Source organism: Leptopilina boulardi, unplaced genomic scaffold, assembly GCF_019393585.1.
Source record: "Leptopilina boulardi isolate dan_hultmark-lab unplaced genomic scaffold, ZJU_Lbou_2.1 LbouV2_38, whole genome shotgun sequence".
Lineage (NCBI taxonomy): Eukaryota > Metazoa > Arthropoda > Insecta > Hymenoptera > Figitidae > Leptopilina > Leptopilina boulardi.
Genome location: NW_026137951.1, coordinates 4292608 through 4315234, shown reverse-complemented (window position 1 = coordinate 4315234; position 22627 = coordinate 4292608). Strand labels below are relative to the sequence as shown.

Here is a 22627-nt window from a genome sequence, read left to right as displayed (position 1 = left end):
CATACTGAGTAACGATTAATATCTTTTTTATAATAATAATTACTATTTGCTTTTTGTTCATTATAATTACTTAATTTTAATAATTGATTGATTTTAATAATTCAAATCAAATTATTTAGTTCTGTAACTATTGATTTTAACTGAATATACAAATTAAAATAATTTAATTTATATAATTAATTTTGTAATTAATAATAGATTAAATATTCAATTTTAATTATTAACAATATATTGAAAAATAATGGAACGCCAAATTTAACAATCGATAAAAAAATATATTGTGGAATAAATCCTTTTTCAAAGAAATTAAAACATAATCTTCGAATCTGTAGTCAGATTTAAAAATGGCAGATACAATATGGCGGACGCAAAAGTAAACAAGGAGGGGGTCCTTTATGTTTATTTCATAAACATTTTGCTTCCTCATTGTGTGAAGCAAAAAATTTGCTTCCTCGTGGGAGAAGCTATGAATTTCTCCAATTCAATTGATTGATTTAAAAAATTTCGAGTTGAAAACTGTTTTAAATTAATTAAATTTTTTGAAAAGTTAAGAAAATTTTAATTAATTTTGGGTAACATATACTTTATATATACTTGTTACTAACGAGGTTTTGTGGTCTCTGATTACGAAAAATTTACCTTAGAAACAGGTTTTCGTTGCTCGGGCCCAAAACCTTGTAAACTTGTGTAATTATTTAATGTGAACGTTTGAAAATCCTACGCCGAGGTTTCAAGTTTGTTCGCTAGATCAAAAAATGTCTCCCTTAATTATTTATTTACTTTTTAGCAATAATAATATTTGCTTTTTGTTAATACCGTATTATTCTATTAGAAAATTATTTTTAACATAAAATATTTATTAATACTTTAGAGATTTTTTTTTGAGATATTTGATATTATTAGAAGTTATAAATTCTATAAATATTTCAAATTAAGGAGGCAAACACAGAAATGAATTTTAAAAAAATTTTGTATTACATTACATAAAGTACATGTCAGAAATTTTCTCACAAAGTTTCGAATCAATTTGTGCAAAATTGAAATAGACAGAGCACCTTTAACCCTTTCTGACAACAAGTAGTGCCTGCTACTTATGTGAGCTCGAAGCTCATTGTTTCATAAAAAATTACACTCTTTTACCAAAAAAAAAATCATCTTTTTTTGCTTTTTCTTTTAATAAATATGAATCGCAGGTATTATCATATTCTGTCGACCTACACAAAAACCACACAAACAGTAGAAATCAATCAAAAGCTAAATACAAAAAATTTAACTGTGTAATATGAAAAAAATAAATTATTAAATGTACAATTTATTTATCTCCGTACAGTTAATAACAAAAAATAAGTATGTGTTTTAAAGGAAATAACTTCAAAGAATAATTGTTTTTAGTACAAATCAAGTTTCAAGAATGATGTCAGTTTACATACAGCTTAAAATACATTTCAAAAAGTATATTTATGTTTTTTTTTAAATTATCTGTTAATTCACTGATTCTTTACTCTAAATCTATAATCATAAGTTCTGGAGAATCACTAGTACTGCTGATTGCATTGTGAATAGAAGATTGAACCTTTTGTGGCGAGGACGAAGGGGCAACTTTCTTATGTGATACTGGGGAATGAGAATCACTTTCATCGTCGTCACTGTCTGAGATTAAGTCTATTACAACAGCTCGCTTCTTTTCCTTCGGCGTTTGTGTTGAAGGATTTGATTCGTCTGCAAAAAGAAAATTATTGTGTTTTCAGCACGCGGGACAATTATTTACTTTTTTCCCTTGTGTTGCAAAATATAGAGTCGGTTTTTCACCGTGTGGGGTAAATTTTATCTCCGCGCCGGTTAAAGGAACAATTTGCGTCTGCGCAGAACACTCGTCAATCTTCGTAAATGTTCGTACTCATGTGTTCGAAGATTTACGAAGGCTGACTAATGTTCTGCGCAGACGCAAATTGTTCCTTTAATCGGCGCGGAGATAAAATTTAACACATACGGTGAATCCATTTTAAAAAAACTTACCTAAATCTACAGTATCCACATTAACTTTATGTTTTACACTCATTTCTATTTTTTCAGCTTTATCCTTCTCTTTTTCTTTTTTGGGAACTAAATTCTCCCACGAACCATCTTGCAATAATTGAATTTCATTAACTTCTGATAAAAGCTTGCTAGAACTAAGAACTTCTTGAAAGTAGCCATCGATTACAAGATTATCATATAATGCTGCTTTATCACAAACAGGACAATTCCATGTTGGCTTGCGTTCATTCATTAGTAAAAATAGTGACGCATCGAAGCATTGTAAATGTGAACACGTTGAAGCTCGACAGGGCGTACTCATTCGCATTTTTCCCAAAGGACATGCTAAAGATACTCTGAGAGATGTGGTTGCTATTTCACTGTCTGCATCTTCGTTCAATTTTTCCTTTACTAAAATGGAAAATATTGTTTAATACAATAAAAAAAATTGATATTAAAAAGGTGACTATTTTATATTCCATACTTCTCAAAAATCGAAAAAGTAATTTAATATTTATCAATATTTGATTACACTTACTTAGTCCTCTGGTATAATCGGAATGTCTAACACCTCGATTTTTTAGCCTCGTTAATAATTCCGAACTTGACAATTTCTTTACCAAATAAACGGCTATTGCATATCTTCTGCTATAATCCGCAGACCATGTGACGTGAATTTGATTACCGACTGTAGGTGATAATTTTACTAAAGGACTAATATTAACAGGTCTTGGAGGTCTTTTGGCTTCTACTCCGGGTTTATTGGTTGGTATTGGATTCTGAAAAAAATTATTGTAATAAGCTATCTTCTTCTCTTTTAGTTTAGATAAATAAGTTTGAGCACCATTCGATAGAATTCTTCTTCAGACATAAGGAATGTCTTTTGCGAAATTTTTATCATAGCGTTTAAATCTTGGAAAATGACCTCAAAGATCAAGTAAAAATTTTGTACTTTCCGGCGCGAATGGGTTAATGTAAAATATTAAAAATTAAACATTTCAAATAATGTAAAGATAACTTACTGGTAAAGGGCATATTTTTCCATTCACTTTTACGGCTATGTTAGGTGGAAAATTATCCTCTTGTTCACACGATGTTTCTTGCAAACAAAACCGCATCTGTACCTATAAAAAAAGTTATTAGCGAATCTCCACAATTAAAAAGGATAACTCGAAAAACCTCTCAAAAAAACACGAGAATTAGATACTAAACTAAAAAAAGATCTTTAAATAAAAATTCTTACTTGCACTGTGTAATCCATTTTACTTCCTTGGCGGCAATCACGTGAACTGGCTATATCAGTCGACTGTTGTGGAGTTAAATGAAATAAAAATGTGTTTTCCTGCATTCTCATTGTTCCTTGTGGTGTGAGACTAGAAGGTTTCAGTAATTCTCCGAGAAGATCGAAAAACGGCAACTTTCTAAACTTCACATCTGGGTGTACTGGATATTGATTTGGCTGTTGCAGTTGTATAGATGATTGCAGAGGTAACACTTTTTGAGGATAAGGATACGGGTAAACAGCTCCTGTCGTTCGTTGCTGTAGAAAAATAAAATATGGAATTTTTAATTATATTAAATGAAACAAACAACCACAAACTAGAAACTTGTTTCAAGACTAAACTCAGAAAAAAAAGACACCAGATCCGTGGATTTCGGTTACGAGCTCGATAGCTAGTAAACGAATCCGTGAGAATTTCGGATACGAGAACTTTTTGGTATCCGAAATGATCATAAGCTTGTAAACGCAATGAAACGGACGACTTTTGTAGGGCTTTTCGATTTTTCAATTTCAAAAGCAATCTAAAATTATTCAATTCATAGGGGGAAAGAAAATTAAAAATGAGCACTGTATTATGTTTAATAATATTTTAATAATTTTGGATTGATTTTGAAATTGAAAAATCGAAAAACCCGCATTAAATTAATATCCAGTGTCGGTAAGGTAGAAAACCATATTTTCCAAATTGAAAAAAAAATTACAAACAGTACACTGTTTAAACAATGTTTTTAATGCAGAGGTTAGAATTGGTAATAATAATTGTTTTTGTTTAAATGTACGTTTCTTTAATAAATAATCATTCAGTTTTATTTCTAATTTAATTTTCCGTCGTTTCTGCATCTATTTAATTGCTTTTTCTTAATTAAAAGCCCTACAAAAGTAGTCCATTTCAGTACGTTTATAACCTTATGATCATTTTGGATACAAAAAAGTGCTCGTTCCGAAATTCTTACGGATTTATTTACCAGCTATTGAGCTCGTAACTGGAATCCGCGCTTCTAATCTAATCTAAAACGAGCTTATACCGAAGTCCCCTAGCTAGTACGATTGTTGCCAATTAAGGCGCAAGACCCATTGCACTTAACCCTGGCAAGCTCGAACCCACTCTTCCTCCCTAGAGTTCTGTCCTATTCGAAAAATCCAGTAACTCTTCTACTGAGAGGTTCCGAATCCAATCTGGGTCTAGAAAGGCATGACCCCAGCATTGATGTGTCACTGCAGCATAAGCTGGACAGTGACGAAAAATATGAGTCGAAGATTCCTCTTCTGCATCACACAATCTGCACCTAGGTGAGACGTTTCTACCTATCTGATAATAGTTTAGGAGGCCATGTTCTATGAGCAACCTAACTACTACTCTAACTCTGTTTTTGTTGAGTTTCAGAAGAGAATTAGCAAAGCCCCTGTTGAGTTTTAATCCCAACAGAACCTTGTCTACAGTAGTCTCCGCCAACTCTCTAGTCGGATTAGGGTCAATCCATTATATTTCGACTGAAGTCGTCGCTGACTAATTTTTAAAAATTATAATACTTTGCAGGAATGATTTTGAAGTTATCAAGATCACGAAATGAAAAGAATTTTATTAAAATTTTAATTATTTATTGCAAAATATGAATTTAAAGTTTATGAGGTGCTGAAAACTGTCAATTTTTTAGCCATTAGAAAATATGCAAAAATACGTAGAATTCACCATAAAAATAAAAATTTTTTTTGTAATTTACTAAGAATGAATAAATTTATCATTATCAATTGATGTAATTATTTAAATATGTGAAATAATATATAAAATATGATTTTCAAGTTCGCCTGTCAAATAACCTAAATTTGCAAATTTCATCTATTAAATGTGAGAAAGAGAAGTCATTAAATTGAAAAAAACCTTACCAAATATAAAGTACCTGTGACTAACTTTTAGTTTTTCTTAGCACTTTTTTCCTTTTTTCTTCATAAATGTGAAATAAAAAGCAATAAAAATTGTCACTTTGCTTATTTTCACTATTTTCAAATGTAAATAACTTTCTTGGAGAAAACTGAAAAATTACAAAACTTGGGCAATATCTAATTGATCACTAACTACACACACTGGAAAAAAATTCCCTTTGGTCCCGAAGATACTTTTTGAGATAATTATGTTTAAATTTTTCACAATTTTTATCAGGTTAATGCATGTGATTTTTATAAAATTGAAGTTAGCTCAAAATGTTTAACTAATAAAACCTAACTTCACCTTAAAAAACTACATGTATTAACCTGATAAAAATTGTGAAAAGTTTAAACTTAATTATCTCAAAAAGTATCTTCGGGACCAAAGGGAATTTTTTTCCAGTGTGTGTAGTTAGTGATCAATTAGATATTGCCCAAGTTTTGTAATTTTTCAGTTTTCTCCAAGAAAGTTATTTACATTTGAAAATAGTGAAAATAAGCAAAGTGCCAATTTTTATTGCTTTTTATTTCACATTTATGAAGAAAAAAGGAAAAAAGTGCTAAGAAAAACTAAAAGTTAGTCACAGGTACTTTATATTTGGTAAGGTTTTTTTCAATTTAATGACTTCTCTTTCTCACATTTAATAGATGAAATTTGCAAATTTAGGTTATTTGACAGGCGAACTTGAAAATCATATTTTATATATTATTTCACATATTTAAATAATTACATCAATTGATAATGATAAATTTATTCATTCTTAGTAAATTACAAAAAAAATTTTTATTTTTATGGTGAATTCTACGTATTTTTGCATATTTTCTAATGGCTAAAAAATTGACAGTTTTCAGCACCTCATAAACTTTAAATTCATATTTTGCAATAAATAATTAAAATTTTAATAAAATTCTTTTCATTTCGTGATCTTGATAACTTCAAAATCATTCCTGCAAAGTATTATAATTTTTAAAAATTAGTCAGCGACGACTTCAGTCGAAATATAATGGATTGACCCATTAGTCAAGGCATTTTTGACCCCAAGATGATCCAATTGTCATCCTGCAAACCCAAAAAGTAGTGCTAAACCTACTACATATATTGATACTCTAAGTTCTTTCTCCAGATCAGCTTCTTGTCCAGAATTACTCCTAGATATTTAACTGAATCGGAAAAAGGCATTTCTTTACCATAAAATACAGATTTCCTCGCAATGAGAACCTTGTATTTCCTAGTCCGCGGTTCTGGTATGTTTTATTTTTTACTGAAAAGTGTAGAATTGTGTCTACCATTCGCTGTTCTGGTGCTTGCGAGCTTAATGCAAATGGATCATTTCGATGCGAGCATCAAGTCAAAACTGATTAAAATTTGTTTTGGAGGAATACCACCGTATTAAAAAGAGGAGTGAATGAACTCATAGGTAAATAGTATACAAAGAAGGATACCTTCACGATTCTGTTATGAATTCAGTCTTCTAATAAGAGAGAAATACGCTTTATTAAGAAAACAACTATCCTTCTTCTTATTATAAAAAACGCTCCAGTTCCGAAATGATTCATACTTTAATGAATCATTTCGGAACTGGAGCGTTTTTTATAATTTGTTCCACGATCAAGTATAATGGTATTCTTCCAATCGAAGTCATGTTTGAAATTTAGTTGATGTGCACGAACTACAATCGGAAGGGAATGAATGTTATATGGTTTAATAATTTTACCTGAGGTGTGACACTTGTGTAACCAGTTGGTTGATATACAGGATTAGACCTCGATACGACTTGAGACTGTGGTAGAGATGCTTGATGTGCAGGAGGTAACTCTTTTCCTGAATTCACAGAGGCCTGTTGTTGACCCATAGCCTGGGCATGGCCTTGTCTAAAATACATAAAACATAAACATAAAGCAATAAAGAAAATTATAATCAAATTAGAAATTGAACAAGAAAAAATGCCAATTAGCCGTTAAACTACAAGAATATTTTTAAGGTAATTATTACGACATAGAGGTTAGGTTAATAAAATTAATGTGAGGTAAAATAATAATCTTAATAATTAATATTTTAATATTGATGACAATGTTATAAACAAACAATGTAATTCGATAGAAAAAATTTCGATTTAATGGAAATTATGAAATTAGAATTTGAAAAATAATCAAAGCTTCTGCTCTAATGTTACTAATTTTCAGAGCACCTTTTCCTTTTAATTTAAATGTATATTTTTTCATTAAGAGGGATAATTTTTAGTAGAGAAAAAAAATCTTTCAAATTAAGATGACATCTTAATGATACCATTAGAGGAAAATTATTTTCAATTTTACTTACCTAGTATAATAATTACGGGAATGCATGGTTTGATCGACTGAATTTTCTGTTGATCCACCACTTGGATTATATGTTTGATTTATTTGATCAGCTCTACAAAAAAATGTTATCAACATTTAATATTCAATAGAAATTTATAAAATACTTAAATTTAAAAAGAAGACAAATTTTTAAATCTGGATTCAAAAATTTAAAGGATAAGGTTTATGTACACAAAAATAAAAATCTTAAAAAAATGTTAATAATCATTATTAAGAATTTGAATGAAATGGCCTTTTTAAAATATGAATACTGTCTGAAATTATAACACCAATAACTTATATTTTAAAATATAAATACATATATATTTAAGTATAAAATAGAAACAAATATACTTTGAATCATTGCGGAAGAAATTATAAAAGTGTTAAAATGTAAAATAATAAATAAAAAACAATAAAATTTTGTAATACTTAAATCGCTGGAGTGCAATTTAAATATTTTTTTAAATGTATTTTTCGGATCATACAAAAAAACATTGAAGAATGCTTATTATTAAAAATTGTAACGTATATAATTTGAGAGGGGTTTTCTTGCTTTTTTAAATGTTGTAAACATATTTATTAAAAAAAATTTTAATTTAACCATTTTAATGATTAGTCATAGGTTAGCTAATAATTTTGATCGATTGTATTGTAACGAATAATTCGATAGGCACTAGATGCGAATTTAACGCAGTCAGAGCATCATCGATTCCTGCGTGTAAATCACAGGCGTCGCGGAGCGAAACAAATCATCACCCATTAGCGGGATAAGTTCAAATATTTTGTGGATTCAGCGGATTTTATCATATGAATAGACATACTTTAAGAATAAAATATTGACTTTTGCATTACTTGAAAATATAAAATTTGTTAAAAATATGCCATGAAAATGAAGGTAAATTAACGCACCAATCACAGATATCTATCGTTCTAACTGGCCAAAATCTGTCAGATGTATACATTCAATTATGGTTAGGATCCCGGACAAAAAATACCAGTATTTGAGTCAGAAACAAAATTTGAATTGTGTTTGATGTGTCTAGCCACCCCAGTTACTACTTCTAGGGTTAATAATATACGAATAAATGACATGCCATTGTACACCTAAACTGGATTTAAATCAAAAATCAAAAGTATTTTTAATCCAAAAACTAAAATAATCCGCGGAGGGCTTTTCAAGAAAAGTGACTTTGAATATTTTCACATTTGAAATGTATATGTTAAGGTAAAAGTACGAAGTCCAGTAAATTTGCAGATTTACCGGGCAAGTTGGTCATTCTAATCTAAAAACGAGCTACTACCGAAGTCCCCTAGTATGAGTGTTGGCACTTAAGTCGTAAGACCCATTGCACCTAACCCAGGCAAGCTCGAACCCAATGTCTCTCCCTAGAGTCCTCTCCTATTCCAAAAGTGAGACGCTTCTACCTATTTTGTGCTGATGATAGTTCAGGAGGCCATGTCCTGTGAGCAACGTAACCATTGCTGTAACTCTGATCTTGTTGAGTTTCAGAAGCTCCTGTTGACTTTTAATCCCAACAGAAACTTGGCCTGTCTACCATAGTCATCTCAGACCCTCTACGGGCTCAGATATCCGCTTCCTCATTTCCTCTGATTCCCGAGTGTCCTTCTGGCATTTCCAAACTAGTTTTGATTCTATAATCGGATTATTCAAGGCGTTTAAAGCCGCCTAACTATCGACACAAATATTAATTCTTTTGCCTGATTTCCCTTTTCCAAGACAAAACATTGCGCAAGTCATTACAGCGCAGACCTCCGCCTGACAGACCGTGGTGTAATTGCCTAAAGATAATGTCATTTTAGTGGTACTAGACTTACAGTACACACCTGAACCTGTACCTCTTTCCATCTTGGATCCATCTGTTTACCATACTTCACCTCCAAGTGAACAGCCTTTTTCCCAATCCTTTCTCAAAGGAATAATGGACTTAAAGCGAGCTTTGAATTTCACTCTTTTAACAATTCTATCTTGTCCCATACTAATTTCTGGAATCTTCAGTATAGAGGCTGGGAGTTTTGTGTGTTTTCCCCTAGCTCTCCATTTTCCTTGTGCTTGAAGTCTACTCATAGTAAGAGCAGCCTTCTTGACCGTTAAGATGTGTAGAGGTTCTTCTGCCAGCAAGAAACACAACGCAAAAGTTGACGTGGTTCTCATTGCGCCAGTAATCCCTCTAAACACCATTGACTGTAGTTGTTCTACTTTCAATTTCACCGTTTTCAACTGGCTTCTAATCCACCAAACAACTGATGCATGCAGAAAGTGAAGTGAAGAATAATTGATTCAATTAAAAAAATCCGTATATTTACCAAGAAAATTGGTAAATGTAGATATGTTGGTTTGTTTTTACTTCAGTTAGATAGTAATCAGATTTCTATAGAGAAAGTAGAATTAGAAACGTAGAGTAAGAGTAAGCAAAAATCCGTATGGTAACACGGTCCAACAAATCGGATGATGCAAACAAGTGGGAACAGTTTTTGTAACTGCGTGTGCACTAACTAAGGTATAAACAGTGTTATCTTCAGCTAAGTTTTTGCACAGTAAAAGAATAAAAATATCAGCTAAGTATACTTTTCGAATGTGAAAATATTCAAAGTCACTTTTCTCGAAAAGCCCGCTGCGGATTATTTTAGTTTTTGGATTTTATTGATTAGGGAACACTACTAATTGAAAATTAAGAAGAAATTTTTATTTGTAAAGACTTTTGATTTAAATCAAGTTCAGGCACACCTTGATGCTATATATTTTAATTCAATTATAATTAAAATAATAAAGTCATATAATATATTAATATGCAATTACATGGTGTATTTCTTTTATTTTATTTTTATTTATACACTCGTCTTTTGACTATTAACCAGCTTTACAAGTGTTTCGCCGTAGAAATTCTTAATGACTAATCTTATTAACTACTGCGGGCTACAGACCGACTTGAATTAGGAGAACTGACATTTGCCTAGACCACCCGAACATGGGTTTTCTTAACATAGGAAAGGGAAACCTTTTCTGACTACAACTGGTTTATCAATAGTCCAGTTCTAATGTAGTGTACTGGACAATAATCGACAGTACACATCATTAAACCTCGACGTCAAACCTTCCGCTTGATATATTTCGATTGTAGTAAAAACACTATGGCATGATCACCTATCCAAGTACTACACTGAAAAAAAATCCCAACCAATTCCTTGTCATAATAACTAGAAATCCTAGTTAATGTGACTCTGATTTTTAGTGGGTTCCTCTCGTGACTAAGAGCATAGCTAAATCGCCTAGGAATTTTTTTCAGTGTAACCGTACTCAAGAGAACTTAACCTCGACAGGGTGTCTAACATGGATTGAGAAAAAAATTCCCTGACTTTTCTCTAACTCCTCCCTAACATTTTTTAATTTTTCTCTCACTTTTTAATAACCTTATTTCTGCTTTGACAAATGGTAATAAAAACAATTCAAGTTTTTTTAGATTAAAAAATTTTTAAACACACAAAAAATTTTAATTTTTATAGAAATTTACAGAAATTTCGCTGACTTTGAATGAAATTTTCTGAAATTTCCTGACCGTTAGACACCCTACTCGATGATCGCAAGCCCCAGAATTTCACCAACCGAGCTATATCATCGGTAAGATTACATGGTGTAAAAAAAATAAATTAAATATAAAAACTGTTTCCTTGGTATTCATACATCTTCATATCAAGAGGACCCCGTTGGCTGGGACTTATACTCTAACCATGGTGTTTACAGTTTCTGTGAGAATAGAGCCTTCAACTGATGGGAGCAGGCGCCTAAACGCGCTCGACCAAGGAAAGGTATTAAGATCTGTGTCGTTTGTCTATACTGAAAAATTCTTAGGCTAAGAGAGCTTCTAAAAACTCAAATGACCACAATCAAATTTATTATTTCATTTCCAATTATTGTCTAACTACCTTTTTTATATATAAACACAACAATTATTTTTACATATTGTACAGCCTTTTTGTACAAAGCTGAAATTTCTGGGCTTTTTTACAGAATTTTCTGTATTGAGCTAGCTGGGTACATTGTTTTTCGTACGTATAGTCTTCGATACTGGCACGAGTGCGATTTAAATGATATATATTTAAATCAATCATTATTCGTAATTCTCCTACGTTCGGAAATATTCCCTATTAAATATTCTCTGTCGAATACTTGAAAGCAACTGACATGCATAAAATAGATTTCTTCACAACCATAAATCCTGATAGCTGATCATCCTTACCCGAACCAGATGTAAAAATATTTCCAGATCGAGAAAATAATTCAAAGATCATATACTTATTTATGGATACCCCCACAGAACCCAAACTTTCCTAAAGATTTCCTAAAGATTTATTTGAAATGTTCGGAATATTTAATTGCAATGTTTAGTAAAAATTGTGTAAAGATTTAAATGTCCCACTTGAATAAATGTTTAGCGTGAAACTTTCCTGAAAATTTTAATGAAATTTTCGCCTAATTATAATTATAATTAAACATTTAAATAAATAATAATAATAATAAATTTAACATTTAAATCTTTACACAATTTTTACTAAACATTGCAATTAAATATTTCGAGCATTTCAAATAAATCTTTAGGAAAGTTTTGGTGCTGTGGGGGTACCCGGTAAGAAGAGGTTCCAAACATTTTAATCTGTTTTAATTCCTTATGATTAAAACTTAGAAACCTAACCTAACTGCGAACGCATGATACGAATTATTTACCAAAAAAAAAAAACTTTCTTTTTCACATTTAAAATAATAAATAAATAATATATTCAAATCGAATGACAAACTGTTTAATATTAGACATTTAAACTTACCAAAAGAATAAATTATACTTAAGTCTGCAAACCTAAAAATGATAGAATTATTATAAAAACATTATTTTTTAAAATAAAAATTGCACTTGAAAATTTATTACTATCTAAAATTTGATAATAATTCGAAGTTTGCAAAATTTTTTTGGGACCTTCTTCAAATTTGAAGTTGCAGATAAATAAATATTAAAGTAATTTATTTGTCACGATAAAACTTATATTTTTCTATAATTCAAATACTAGATAAAACTAGAAATTTTCTGATTCCGACAACTGAAAATGATTTTTCATCTTTTAAGACAATAAAACTTTTTTTCATCCCACTGGCACAAAAATGGCATTTTTAAACATCTGAAGGTAAAGTCTAAAGATATTCATTTCTTCGACCGATCGAAAATGACATTGTTTTCACGAGGAAGAAGTTTTTCATCTTGAGGGGAAATGACCTTATCTTCGTTCGGTTGAAAATATGAATAGCTAACACTGTCTTCAAATATTCTGAAATTGACATTTTTATACCTTTGGACTCGTAAGCGATACGGCAAAAGTCAGCTTAATTTATTTGCGTTGATGTTTGTACACGGAAAAATTTTGTTCAAGAAATATTTTAAATTTATTCAAAAGCTGAGGATATGAGAATAATTAGAGTTTTATTAGTATTTGTGTAAATAATTCTAAACTGTATTGCTAAAAGAATTGCAGAGGAATTTAAAACAATTTTCTAAATTTGACACAAAAATTCTTGAAGCCATGTTGGAATGAATTTTTAACGTATGGGTACTCGAACTCAATATTTTGAGGCGCCTTTTAGCTGCAAAGGCAAATTACGGTATTATAGGTTAAAAACTTATTTGACGCAACTAATCGCTTTTTAGCGCTAAGTCAGTGTACTACGTTTTTTAAAACAGTTCGGTGATTTTTCGGAATTCAGTGACTGAGATCTTTTGAGCATAGCTTTAACAAGTCTTTCAATCTCGTTATAAAAATACTTGAATTTTTTTTAATGATTTTTTAATATTTCTGTAAGTCTCACTAACTTTTTTCTATATCCTTATCTGTTGAATTAATTTAGAAACATTTTTTGAACAAATTATTTCCGTGTAGCAATCGACCACCATTCGTGCCACAAACATCAACGTATAAATAAATGTTTAATAACTGTCTTTGGTCCCTTGTTACTAAACATACTATTTAAAAATCACATTCGAAAGCTTTCTACATGCAATTTCCTTTTAAGTATTAAACAACTTCAGATTTTGTATGCAATTTTATAAAATTTAAAAATAATCTTAATAATTCTAAATCTATGTATTTAACTATGTAATAGCAAATACTGACTATATTATTCCTAAGATCTAGTAAGAAATTTACCTTAAATTACTTTAAAATTGTGGAATAAACTTTATGAAATCAAAAGAATATTAGAAAAAGGCCATTTCATTCAAATTTTTAATGAGAATATTAAATTTTTCTCTTTCCGTGCAGAACCTTAATTCAGTGAGCGAACAATTAGTGTGAAAGGCTCAGAAAGATTGTATGTTGTAAATTCTTCCATTCCGACTCTCAATTGAAAAAATAAAAATATCGAATCCGCATTGTGTATTGCGTCTCTAGTTAGCCACCCAGTAATAATGAAAAATCAAAGAAGTTTTGCTCTTACTGTATGGTTTTATAAAGTTCTCGTATTTTTAGTTGAACTGGATGTGATCTTAGTCTCAAAAGTTCCAAGGCACGTGTTTGTAATTCATTTTTGCGGCCTGATTTGTTTCGCCCGGCGAATCCCAATAGCATCTGCAGTTCAGATACTCGAAAACTTAACACCATATTCTACAACAAAATTATCCAAAGAACAATCTCCGTTAATCTCTTTAGGATGACATTCTCCGAACTTTCAAATTATAAAAAAAATAAAATTTATTATTAATATTATATTAATAAAAAACACACTATGTATAGAAATTAAAGTCAAAGGATTTTAAAAAAGAAAGAGAAAAAATATTCAATTAATCTTTCCTGACGGATCGCAAACTATAATGTGTGACAAATTCGTCGCACATTCGTTGAACATTCATAATGAGTGAAAATAATGTGGTAAATGAATGGAAATTGATGAAAGTTGTTGTTGAATTAAATAAATGAACTAATCAATAATTGATTTTTGCATTTTTTGTGTTAAATTAAGTTACTTTGATTATCAATAATTTAACAATTTAATAATTGCAACTTAATTTAATACAAAAAATGCAAAAATCAATAATTTAGTAGTTCATTTATTCAATTCAACAGTAATTTTCATTTGTTTTCCACATTATTTCCACTCACTATAAATGTGCAACAAATTGATTGCACATTCATAGTTTGTGATCCGCCAGGTTTACTAATAAAATCTAAAATAAATTAATTTGTATACGTCATTAAAATTTTAAAAATTCCGGAATATGACCTGTTATCGAATGGTTAAAATTTGCAAAAATTGTTAAAATAATTTGTCAAAAAAGTATTGCAATATTATATGGACATGTCTCTAGAACTTTTAAACTTTATGTTATCGCACATGTTTAATTTATCTTCTAAATATTAATATAACATTGAAATCTCTACTGTTATATTATTAAAAGGATACAGGGAAATCTTTAACTTCTACACTTTCCATGGAAAGTATATATACATAATGAAGAACATGAAAATCTATATTGTCACACATATTATGCTTTACGAAGAAAATAAATCAATAAATTGACGGATTTCTATAACATTTGTATTTCTTCAGGTTTTCGAGGACTTTGATTAAACATCTGAAGTAAATTTTCAAAAATGTTGAATGGCGGATCAAATATGGTACAAGTCAACTTTTCTTACATTTTTTTTGACGATATCTTATATTTTTTCGGATTGTGCTAAATGAAGAAAATTTAAAACAGAATCTTTAAAAATGTCTAATTGAATTAGCATGGCGATCAGAATTTTATGTGTTGTTTTACTTTCTTTACTTTACTTTTATGTTTTTTTACTATATATATTAACATTTTGAAAAAGTTTAACCAAATGTGATTTGTAACTAGTGAAATGTAATTTGTAAGCATTGATATTTTTAACAAATATTTATGATCCCCCCTTTATAAAAAAATATGCGTCTTATGTTCGTTTAAAATAATAAAAGTTAATTAATTGTCAACATAAAGTCTTGTTAAATTATTAAACTTGTTTTAAATATTATTTTGACTTTAAATTTTAAACCTATCTGCGTGTGGTAAATGTATACCGTTACGTTAAAAAATTAAGTTTTTTAATATCTGAAAGTTTAAAAGTTCTAAAGATATACCCATTTATTATTATAAATCATAATACATTCCAATGAAGAAAACAAACAATAAAGTGCTTCTCAATTTGAGAAAACATAATTTTATTCAAATATATAAATTACTTTTAAATGTGAATTTCTCAAAAATATTGTGGTCTACTACAACATACGTGAAAATAAATTGGCACTCGACAAATAAAAAGTAACTTTTCAAATTAAAAAAATATGACTACTTACACTGTTAGAAATATTCTTAAATTTCCATCAAAATTAATATTTAAAAACGTATAAATTTTCTAACTAGACGTAACTAAAGCAGTAATCAATTATTTTTAAATAATGTTACTGAACACTTTGAAATTCCGAAGTATAAATTTATTACATTGCAACTTAAAATTTAAAAATATTTTAGAATAAAACTGGAAATATATAGGTGTAAAAATACGAAAGTGTAACTGAAACATAAGTTACATTGCTTCGTGTGAAAATGTGAAACATTAAAAAAATTTTTTAACAAAATCATTGTGGTTTTGATATTTGAGGTTAAAATATATGTAAAGTAATTAAAAAATAGGAAAAAAAAATAAAGAAAATTTTAAACTATAATTTTAAAACTCAGTTCTGATGATTAATATTAAAAACTGAGAGATCAATCGAATAATTTAAATATGTACTTGAGAAATAAGAGACAAGGAAAAAGTAAAATGTCTTCAACCCATTTAAATAGATTACTTTAATGCCGTCATTTTCTATATTTATAAAAATACTATAAAGTACCCGAGTGCAAACTAATCCATCCTTCTAATCTTGTTTTTCGGCAATAATCTATACACAATTAAATGAAAATTCTTTCGTTCATTTAAACGTTTAGAACTTCAGGCACATAGTAAAATCACTTTGGCGACAAAATCGTGTATTCTTCCCGCTCACACAAATTAATTTATTGTTAGAGGGTTAAAATTTGGTACAAATATGTATTTTCGGATGTAGATTACAGTACAGTAGTAGTACTATAGAGTACAGTACATCCTACCTGATAAATTCAAAACAATTTTGCACCCACTTTTGATTAAAATCAGTATAGTATCATAAGGATCATTATGCTAATTCGACTTTATTGTGGTTTTGCTTGACCAATACGATAAGAAAGTAATTTTAAGTTGATTTTGAACCAGGTCAGTCTGATGGTTTCTACTATGCTATTTACAACCGTCACTTTTTTCATAAATAACGATTTGCATGAAACTTTACGTTAGACTTCAAATCAGATGCAACATATTTTTCTTACAAGTTAAAGTATTTTGGATGTTAGTTCATCATGTTCAAGCCGGACTGACAACAAAAGTGTATAGATTCATGCTAACCAGGTAGAGACCGTGTTGACCCTGTTTGCTGATAAATATCAGTTTAACCCGTAAGAAACTATGTTGAATCCGAATTAACTGCAGTTTTCTAAGGCTCTCAAATTGAGACCATAAACAGCATCAAAACGTTGCATTATCAACAATTTGATACACTTTATGGTCTCAATTTGAGATCCTCAGAAAAACTGTGAGCTAAATAGGAGATTAATGCCAAGCGATTAACTATAATAGTTCATTTTTAATCTTACTAAAATTCAATGTTATCCCAATTATATACCTGAAGCGGTGGTAGTTCCTGGACAGGGAAATATATTTTAGAAGGGATAAGAAATGTTCTTTTTATGCGATTAATATAATAAAGGGGAAATGTCACATCACTTTGATCCACCTGTCGGTATGGGTTTCAGTAAGAGAGGCATAATTTTCGGTGCTACTTGTGAAGGTCTTGAGGGGTGATGAAAATTGCAATTATATTAATAACTAAATATCTTCACACCTTGATATCACAGAAAATTAAAAGGCATTAAAATAAGCTGCAACGCTTATTTTAATACCTTATAATTTTCTGTGATCAGCTAAACCTTTTGTCATATAAAAAAAAGCAAAAAGGATCTAAATTGACCGCTTAAAGGAAGGACATATTACGTTAAATTTATACATTAAGGAAACCTTGCGTAAATAGTCTAATGTATATATCAAAGAAATAATTTATTGTTTTGCCTAAATTCGGTTTAGTCATTTAGATTAACTTAAAATAACTGAGCAACTTTCAAAAATAAAAATCCATCAACAGAAATTACAAACAAAAATTAGAATCAAATAATTTTTAATGTAGACTTGGAATAAAATTTTCCTATATTTACCGCTTGAATTTATAAAATTTCTGCATATCGGTCCCAAAAAAATTTTCTCTCAATGTCAGAAAAATTTTCTTAATTTAAAAAAACATTTATCATTAAGTAGGTATACATAATCTTAATTAAATTTCCAATAAAAAAATTGAACATATCCTATTAATTTAACAAGTATGATATAAACAGTCTGTCATACAAAAAATGTGTTTTTTTTATACATACTGAATTCGCAAATTCTTTCAACTACCTTTGATTTAAATTTAACGACTCAAATTATGTGAGACTGACTAATCCAATTCGCGAGACAAACATATTTAGGAGTTAAGTTAAATATAGTAAATTAATAACACGAGTCGAACTTTTGAACCTGATTATCTCATAAAAAGTATATTTAAGCCCGTGGAAATAATTTATGGTCTATTTTCACTTGCCTATAAGTGAACACTCCGACCAGTCGGATAAATTCAAAAAATTTAAAACTCACACTTCAACATTATAGTAGTAGATATTCCTCAGAATTTACCTCGCACGACACGCAAATTTTAAGGGAGAACGTATACATAATTTTATTTAAATAATTTGAAGAAGCATCTTACAAATGAGTCAACGAACGTTAAAAAATGTTAACTATTTGCGGATAGAAAAAATGTTTTATTAAATTAAAAAAAAAAATTGAAATTACACATTCTCTTTAAAAGATATACCTGAGTGTGATACTGTACTATCTCACAGTGAAGGTTAATATCGTGCTTCAAGTAACACTGTATACCGTACTATCTCAAATTTCACAGTTTTGCATACAAGTAAAATTTTTGCTCTATTTCTACAAAAAAGTAGAGCAAAAATTAAAATGGCGCCGTTTTTATTCTAATTTTATAAAAATTAGAGCAGAAATTAAAAGTACACCATTGTAATTTGGCGCCATTTTAATTTCTGCTCTAATTTTACTATAAAATTGAGCAAAAATGGCGCCATTTTAATATCTGGTCTTTATTTATTAAAAACTAGAGCAGAAATCAAATTGGTGCCGTTTTTGCTCTATTTAAAAAATTTTTTTTTAAATTCCAGAAATTTATTGAAATTTCAGGACTTTTCCATACGAAAAATCCATTCCATGACTTTTCCCTGACCTGGAGTGTTTCCCTGACTGTTAGACACCCTGATATATCTGTATTTTCTAAAATTACTTCACGGAGAAAAAATGGAAAAATGAATAAAGTAACTTTTACTACTTTAAACTGTAAAAGTAAAACCGGAACTGTCCGCAGTTTCATCGAATTTCTGTCAATTTTTACTCCAGAAATAGTAAAATTTACTATTTCAGGAGTAAATTTTACTATTTTTGAAGTAAAAATTGCCAGAAATGCGCAGAAACTGAGGACAGTTCAGGTTTTACTTTTAAAGAAGTAAAAGTTACTTTATTTGTTTTTCCATTTTTCTCCGTGTTGAAACTAATTTAGTGATAGTTTTAACCTTGATTAAACCACCATTTTTAACTATATAAAATGAAAAGATTTTTTATCAATATAAGTTATAAAAAATATTAATAAATTTTTGGACTTATGTTGTTTTTCTAAAAAATAAAATGTGAAACCCAAAAAATTTATCAGATTCGTTCGAAACTTGTTACTTTGGGGGGCTTTGGAGTCGTTGATTATAAATAAGGTATTAAATTTTCAAAATTCAAGATGGCGGATCCAATATGGAGGAATTTTTTAAAAATATGATTAGATTCCTTGAAACTTGTAAGTGCGGGGTTTCCGGAGCGAATTTAATACCAAATTAGTAATTAGCAACTCCAAAAACCCCTAAATAATGAATTTTGAGCGAATTCTATCAATTACTCAAAATTCTTCAATCATATTGTATCCGACATTTTGAATTTCTGAAATATGATGCCATATTCATAATCATCGATCACAAAAATCTCCCTAACTTAGCGAATCTGATCAATTTTTATATTTTTTTTTTATAAACATCATTATACCAATTAGAGGGTTATAAATTTAGTAAGCTCTATAATATTTTACCAGATTGTGGGGCTTAATTTAAAAAAATTTTTCAATAAAAAAGTGATTTTCGAAAACAATGGACTTATACTGTTTCTGAACCAACAGATTCAATTTGAGGTTATGTTACATTCGCCATCTTCCTTAACCGAATTTTAATTTATCAAAATTGTCATTTAATAGAACTTAAATTTAAAAATTGCTTTACATTCATCAAAAAATAAAATGCGTACAATTTCTTCCAGTAGCAAACGTTGCTCCTAAGAAAAATTAAAACTAAAAATTTAGTTACTTAGAAAAATTCAGAAAAAGACATAAGTGGGCCTAATTAGGCCATTTAATCCAAAATAATAATGTAATCCAAAATTTAATCCCGTTGCTATTCAAATTAATTTAAAACTGATTGTTTTTAAAAAAAAAACTTGTAGGAAAGAAAAATAACTCCTAAAGAGTTTATGTAAAAAAAAAATATAATATATATATATTCCCTTCAGTCTTTCCCTTAACACCTCCCCACCCCCACTTTTTCATCCGAAGCCGTGTATTCATTAAACCGGTATTTTAGAAATTAAACTAAATTTTTTTCTTCTTTATTAAAAAAAACCAGTTAGTAGAATTACTTTTACTTGCATCCCGAATTTAAAAATGTGACATGAAACTACATTGTTACAAAATAATTAGTTTGCATAATAAATTCGCTATTAATTCCAAAGCTGAACGAATTATTTTGACCGTTTATATGTTCAGATAACGACACATAAATATTGCATTACATTAAAATATACTCTACTATTTCTTACTTTTTAAAAGTTATTTCTTAAACATATAATAGTTTATAAAAAGAGGCTTTATGAGTAACCTCAAACACTTCCTATTATTAAATAAAACACAAAATCTTTAATTTTATATGAATATATACTTACATGTTTTGTTTGTGAATAATTCAATATAAAATACAAGGTACTTTGAATTTTACCTACCTCTAATTCCTCCGTTTCTTGCATCTTCTTAGACTTTCTTAGAGGCGCCGTTTTGATGGATTATAAATGTTCTTGCACAAAATATTTATTGTTAGAATTTTTAATAAACCGCTAAAACTATAGTCGATATTTGTAAACTGAATGGCGAGTTCAAATGATGACACTCGTGCAAAATATACTTTATTCCAAACTATATAATTATTAATTAAAACAATAGTTACTACAGCACTACAAAAGTAAAGAAAAACTATAAAATTTAAACAACTCAGTGTTTCCTCCAAAAGAAATGAATTTAGGAAGATGGCTGCTAGCTACAGTTTATTGCAGTAGGCTTAAAGATAAATTCATACGGTTTAGAGACGTTAAGGTGAAATCACATGGTGGCATAAAGCTGCTTCTACAATAACTTTTTTCATCTGTTTGTGTCGACGTGTCACTGTTAAGCTACTTTTACAAAAAACTTTTTTCTTCGAGATAAACAAAATGCACTGTCGAAACCATGAGCACGTATCTTTTTAACAGTGAATTTTGTTTGCGCTGACAACAAACAATTTGGATTTTTACGGTCGTATCGCTAAATTTAATTGAATATACAATATATTCCATTTTTCTGTTTTCTAAAGATTAGAACTGTAAAAATGGAATCTTTAGTACAGCCAATCAAATGAATATGCCGGAGGTAGAAAGGAGATTCCACAACAACTTGCTTAAGTTTTTGACTTGCTTTATTATGTCAAACCCGCGCACAACCCGTAAAATTGTCCATAATTTCAATTTCCTTAAAAGCACCTTTACGCTCATGGTCTAGTTAAAATACGTGTCAGCACTTACAAACAGGTCGTGACATTGTAAACCCAACATAAGGTTGGGTCCACAATAGATCAAAAACATGATCGTGAACGAAACGTATCCAGTTAAAGCTGAGGCTACATTGAGCACGTCGCATACTAAAGACCTAAGCAGAATAGATTCTTGAACGGGAACGCAATCGTGAACGGAAACGTAAGAATGGGTGAGAGAAGAATAAAGATATTTGCTATCCTTCTCTTACACATTCTTACGTTTCCGTTTACGATTGCGTTCCCGTTCAAGAATCTATTCTGCTTAGGCCTTAACATGCCAAATGTAGACTCAGCTTAGGCTGGTTGTACAATGTGCTCGAAGCAAGGTAAACGTAGCGTTGACGCGACGCATCCCAATGCTAATCAAATGGGGATGCGTCGCGTCAACGCTGCGTTTACCTTGCGTCGAGCTCATTGTGGAACCAGCCTTCTCCAGAATTGAGCCAAACGCAACGCAGACGCGACGACACATCGCAATGCTAAGCAAATGGGGATGTGTCGCGTCTGTGTTGCGTTTAGCTCCATTCTGGAAAAGGCCATAAGTTGGTTCTACAATAAGCGCGTCGAACGTGGACGTGAATGTGTACCTTCTTTCCTTTCCTTTTAAATGACTTTTGGCTAAGCCGAATGTCAGAACTGTAATAAGGAGAAGAATTATATAATCCAATTATATAATCCAGTCAGACAAGATTGTGAGTGCATTAGAACCACTATGCTTTAGGGTATATTTTCACCATAGTCGTGACATCTCTCTCTGTCTCTGCCAAGTGCTCAAAGGCGGTGGGGTCCCTCTTTTCTCGTAAAGTCGCATGTGATAGGGAAAAAAGGGCAGGTGCGAGGAGAGATGTCCGTACAAGAAGGTCAAAAAAATCAAAAT

At 29.9% G+C, this 22627-nt stretch overlaps 1 protein-coding gene across 2 annotated transcripts; it reads right to left on the bottom strand.

Annotated features, from left to right (window-relative positions):
* Positions 1–952: 952 nt before the first annotated feature.
* Positions 953–21228, bottom strand: LOC127288055 (E3 SUMO-protein ligase PIAS1). 2 transcript variants are annotated; one of them, XM_051315274.1, is made up of 9 exons: positions 20909–21228; positions 14061–14227; positions 7542–7634; positions 6937–7093; positions 3260–3556; positions 3039–3140; positions 2555–2795; positions 2017–2427; positions 953–1719 (listed from the first exon to the last, which is right to left on the bottom strand). In XM_051315274.1, the coding sequence occupies exons 1-9, from the start codon at positions 20930–20932 to the stop codon at positions 1499–1501; spliced, it is 1713 nt and encodes a 570-aa protein (XP_051171231.1). In that variant the 5' UTR covers positions 20933–21228; the 3' UTR covers positions 953–1498. The 2 variants fall into 2 exon arrangements, with proteins under 2 accessions (XP_051171231.1, XP_051171232.1); XM_051315275.1 differs by lacking the exon at positions 14061–14227 and having other exon boundaries at positions 20909–21227.
* Positions 21229–22627: the final 1399 nt, after the last annotated feature.

What these genes read in the sequence shown, in the direction of transcription:
- LOC127288055 (XM_051315274.1), bottom strand. Translation starts at nt 20,932, where the DNA reads ATGCAAGAAACGGAGGAATTAGAG. An exon ending in TCCCGTAATTATTATACTAG is followed by an intron (nt 7,094 to 7,541) that starts GTAAGTAAAATT and finishes TATGTATTTTAG; the next exon opens with ACAAGGCCATGCCCAGGCTA. An exon ending in CGATTATACCAGAGGACTAA is followed by an intron (nt 2,428 to 2,554) that starts GTAAGTGTAATC and finishes TTTCCATTTTAG; the next exon opens with TAAAGGAAAAATTGAACGAA.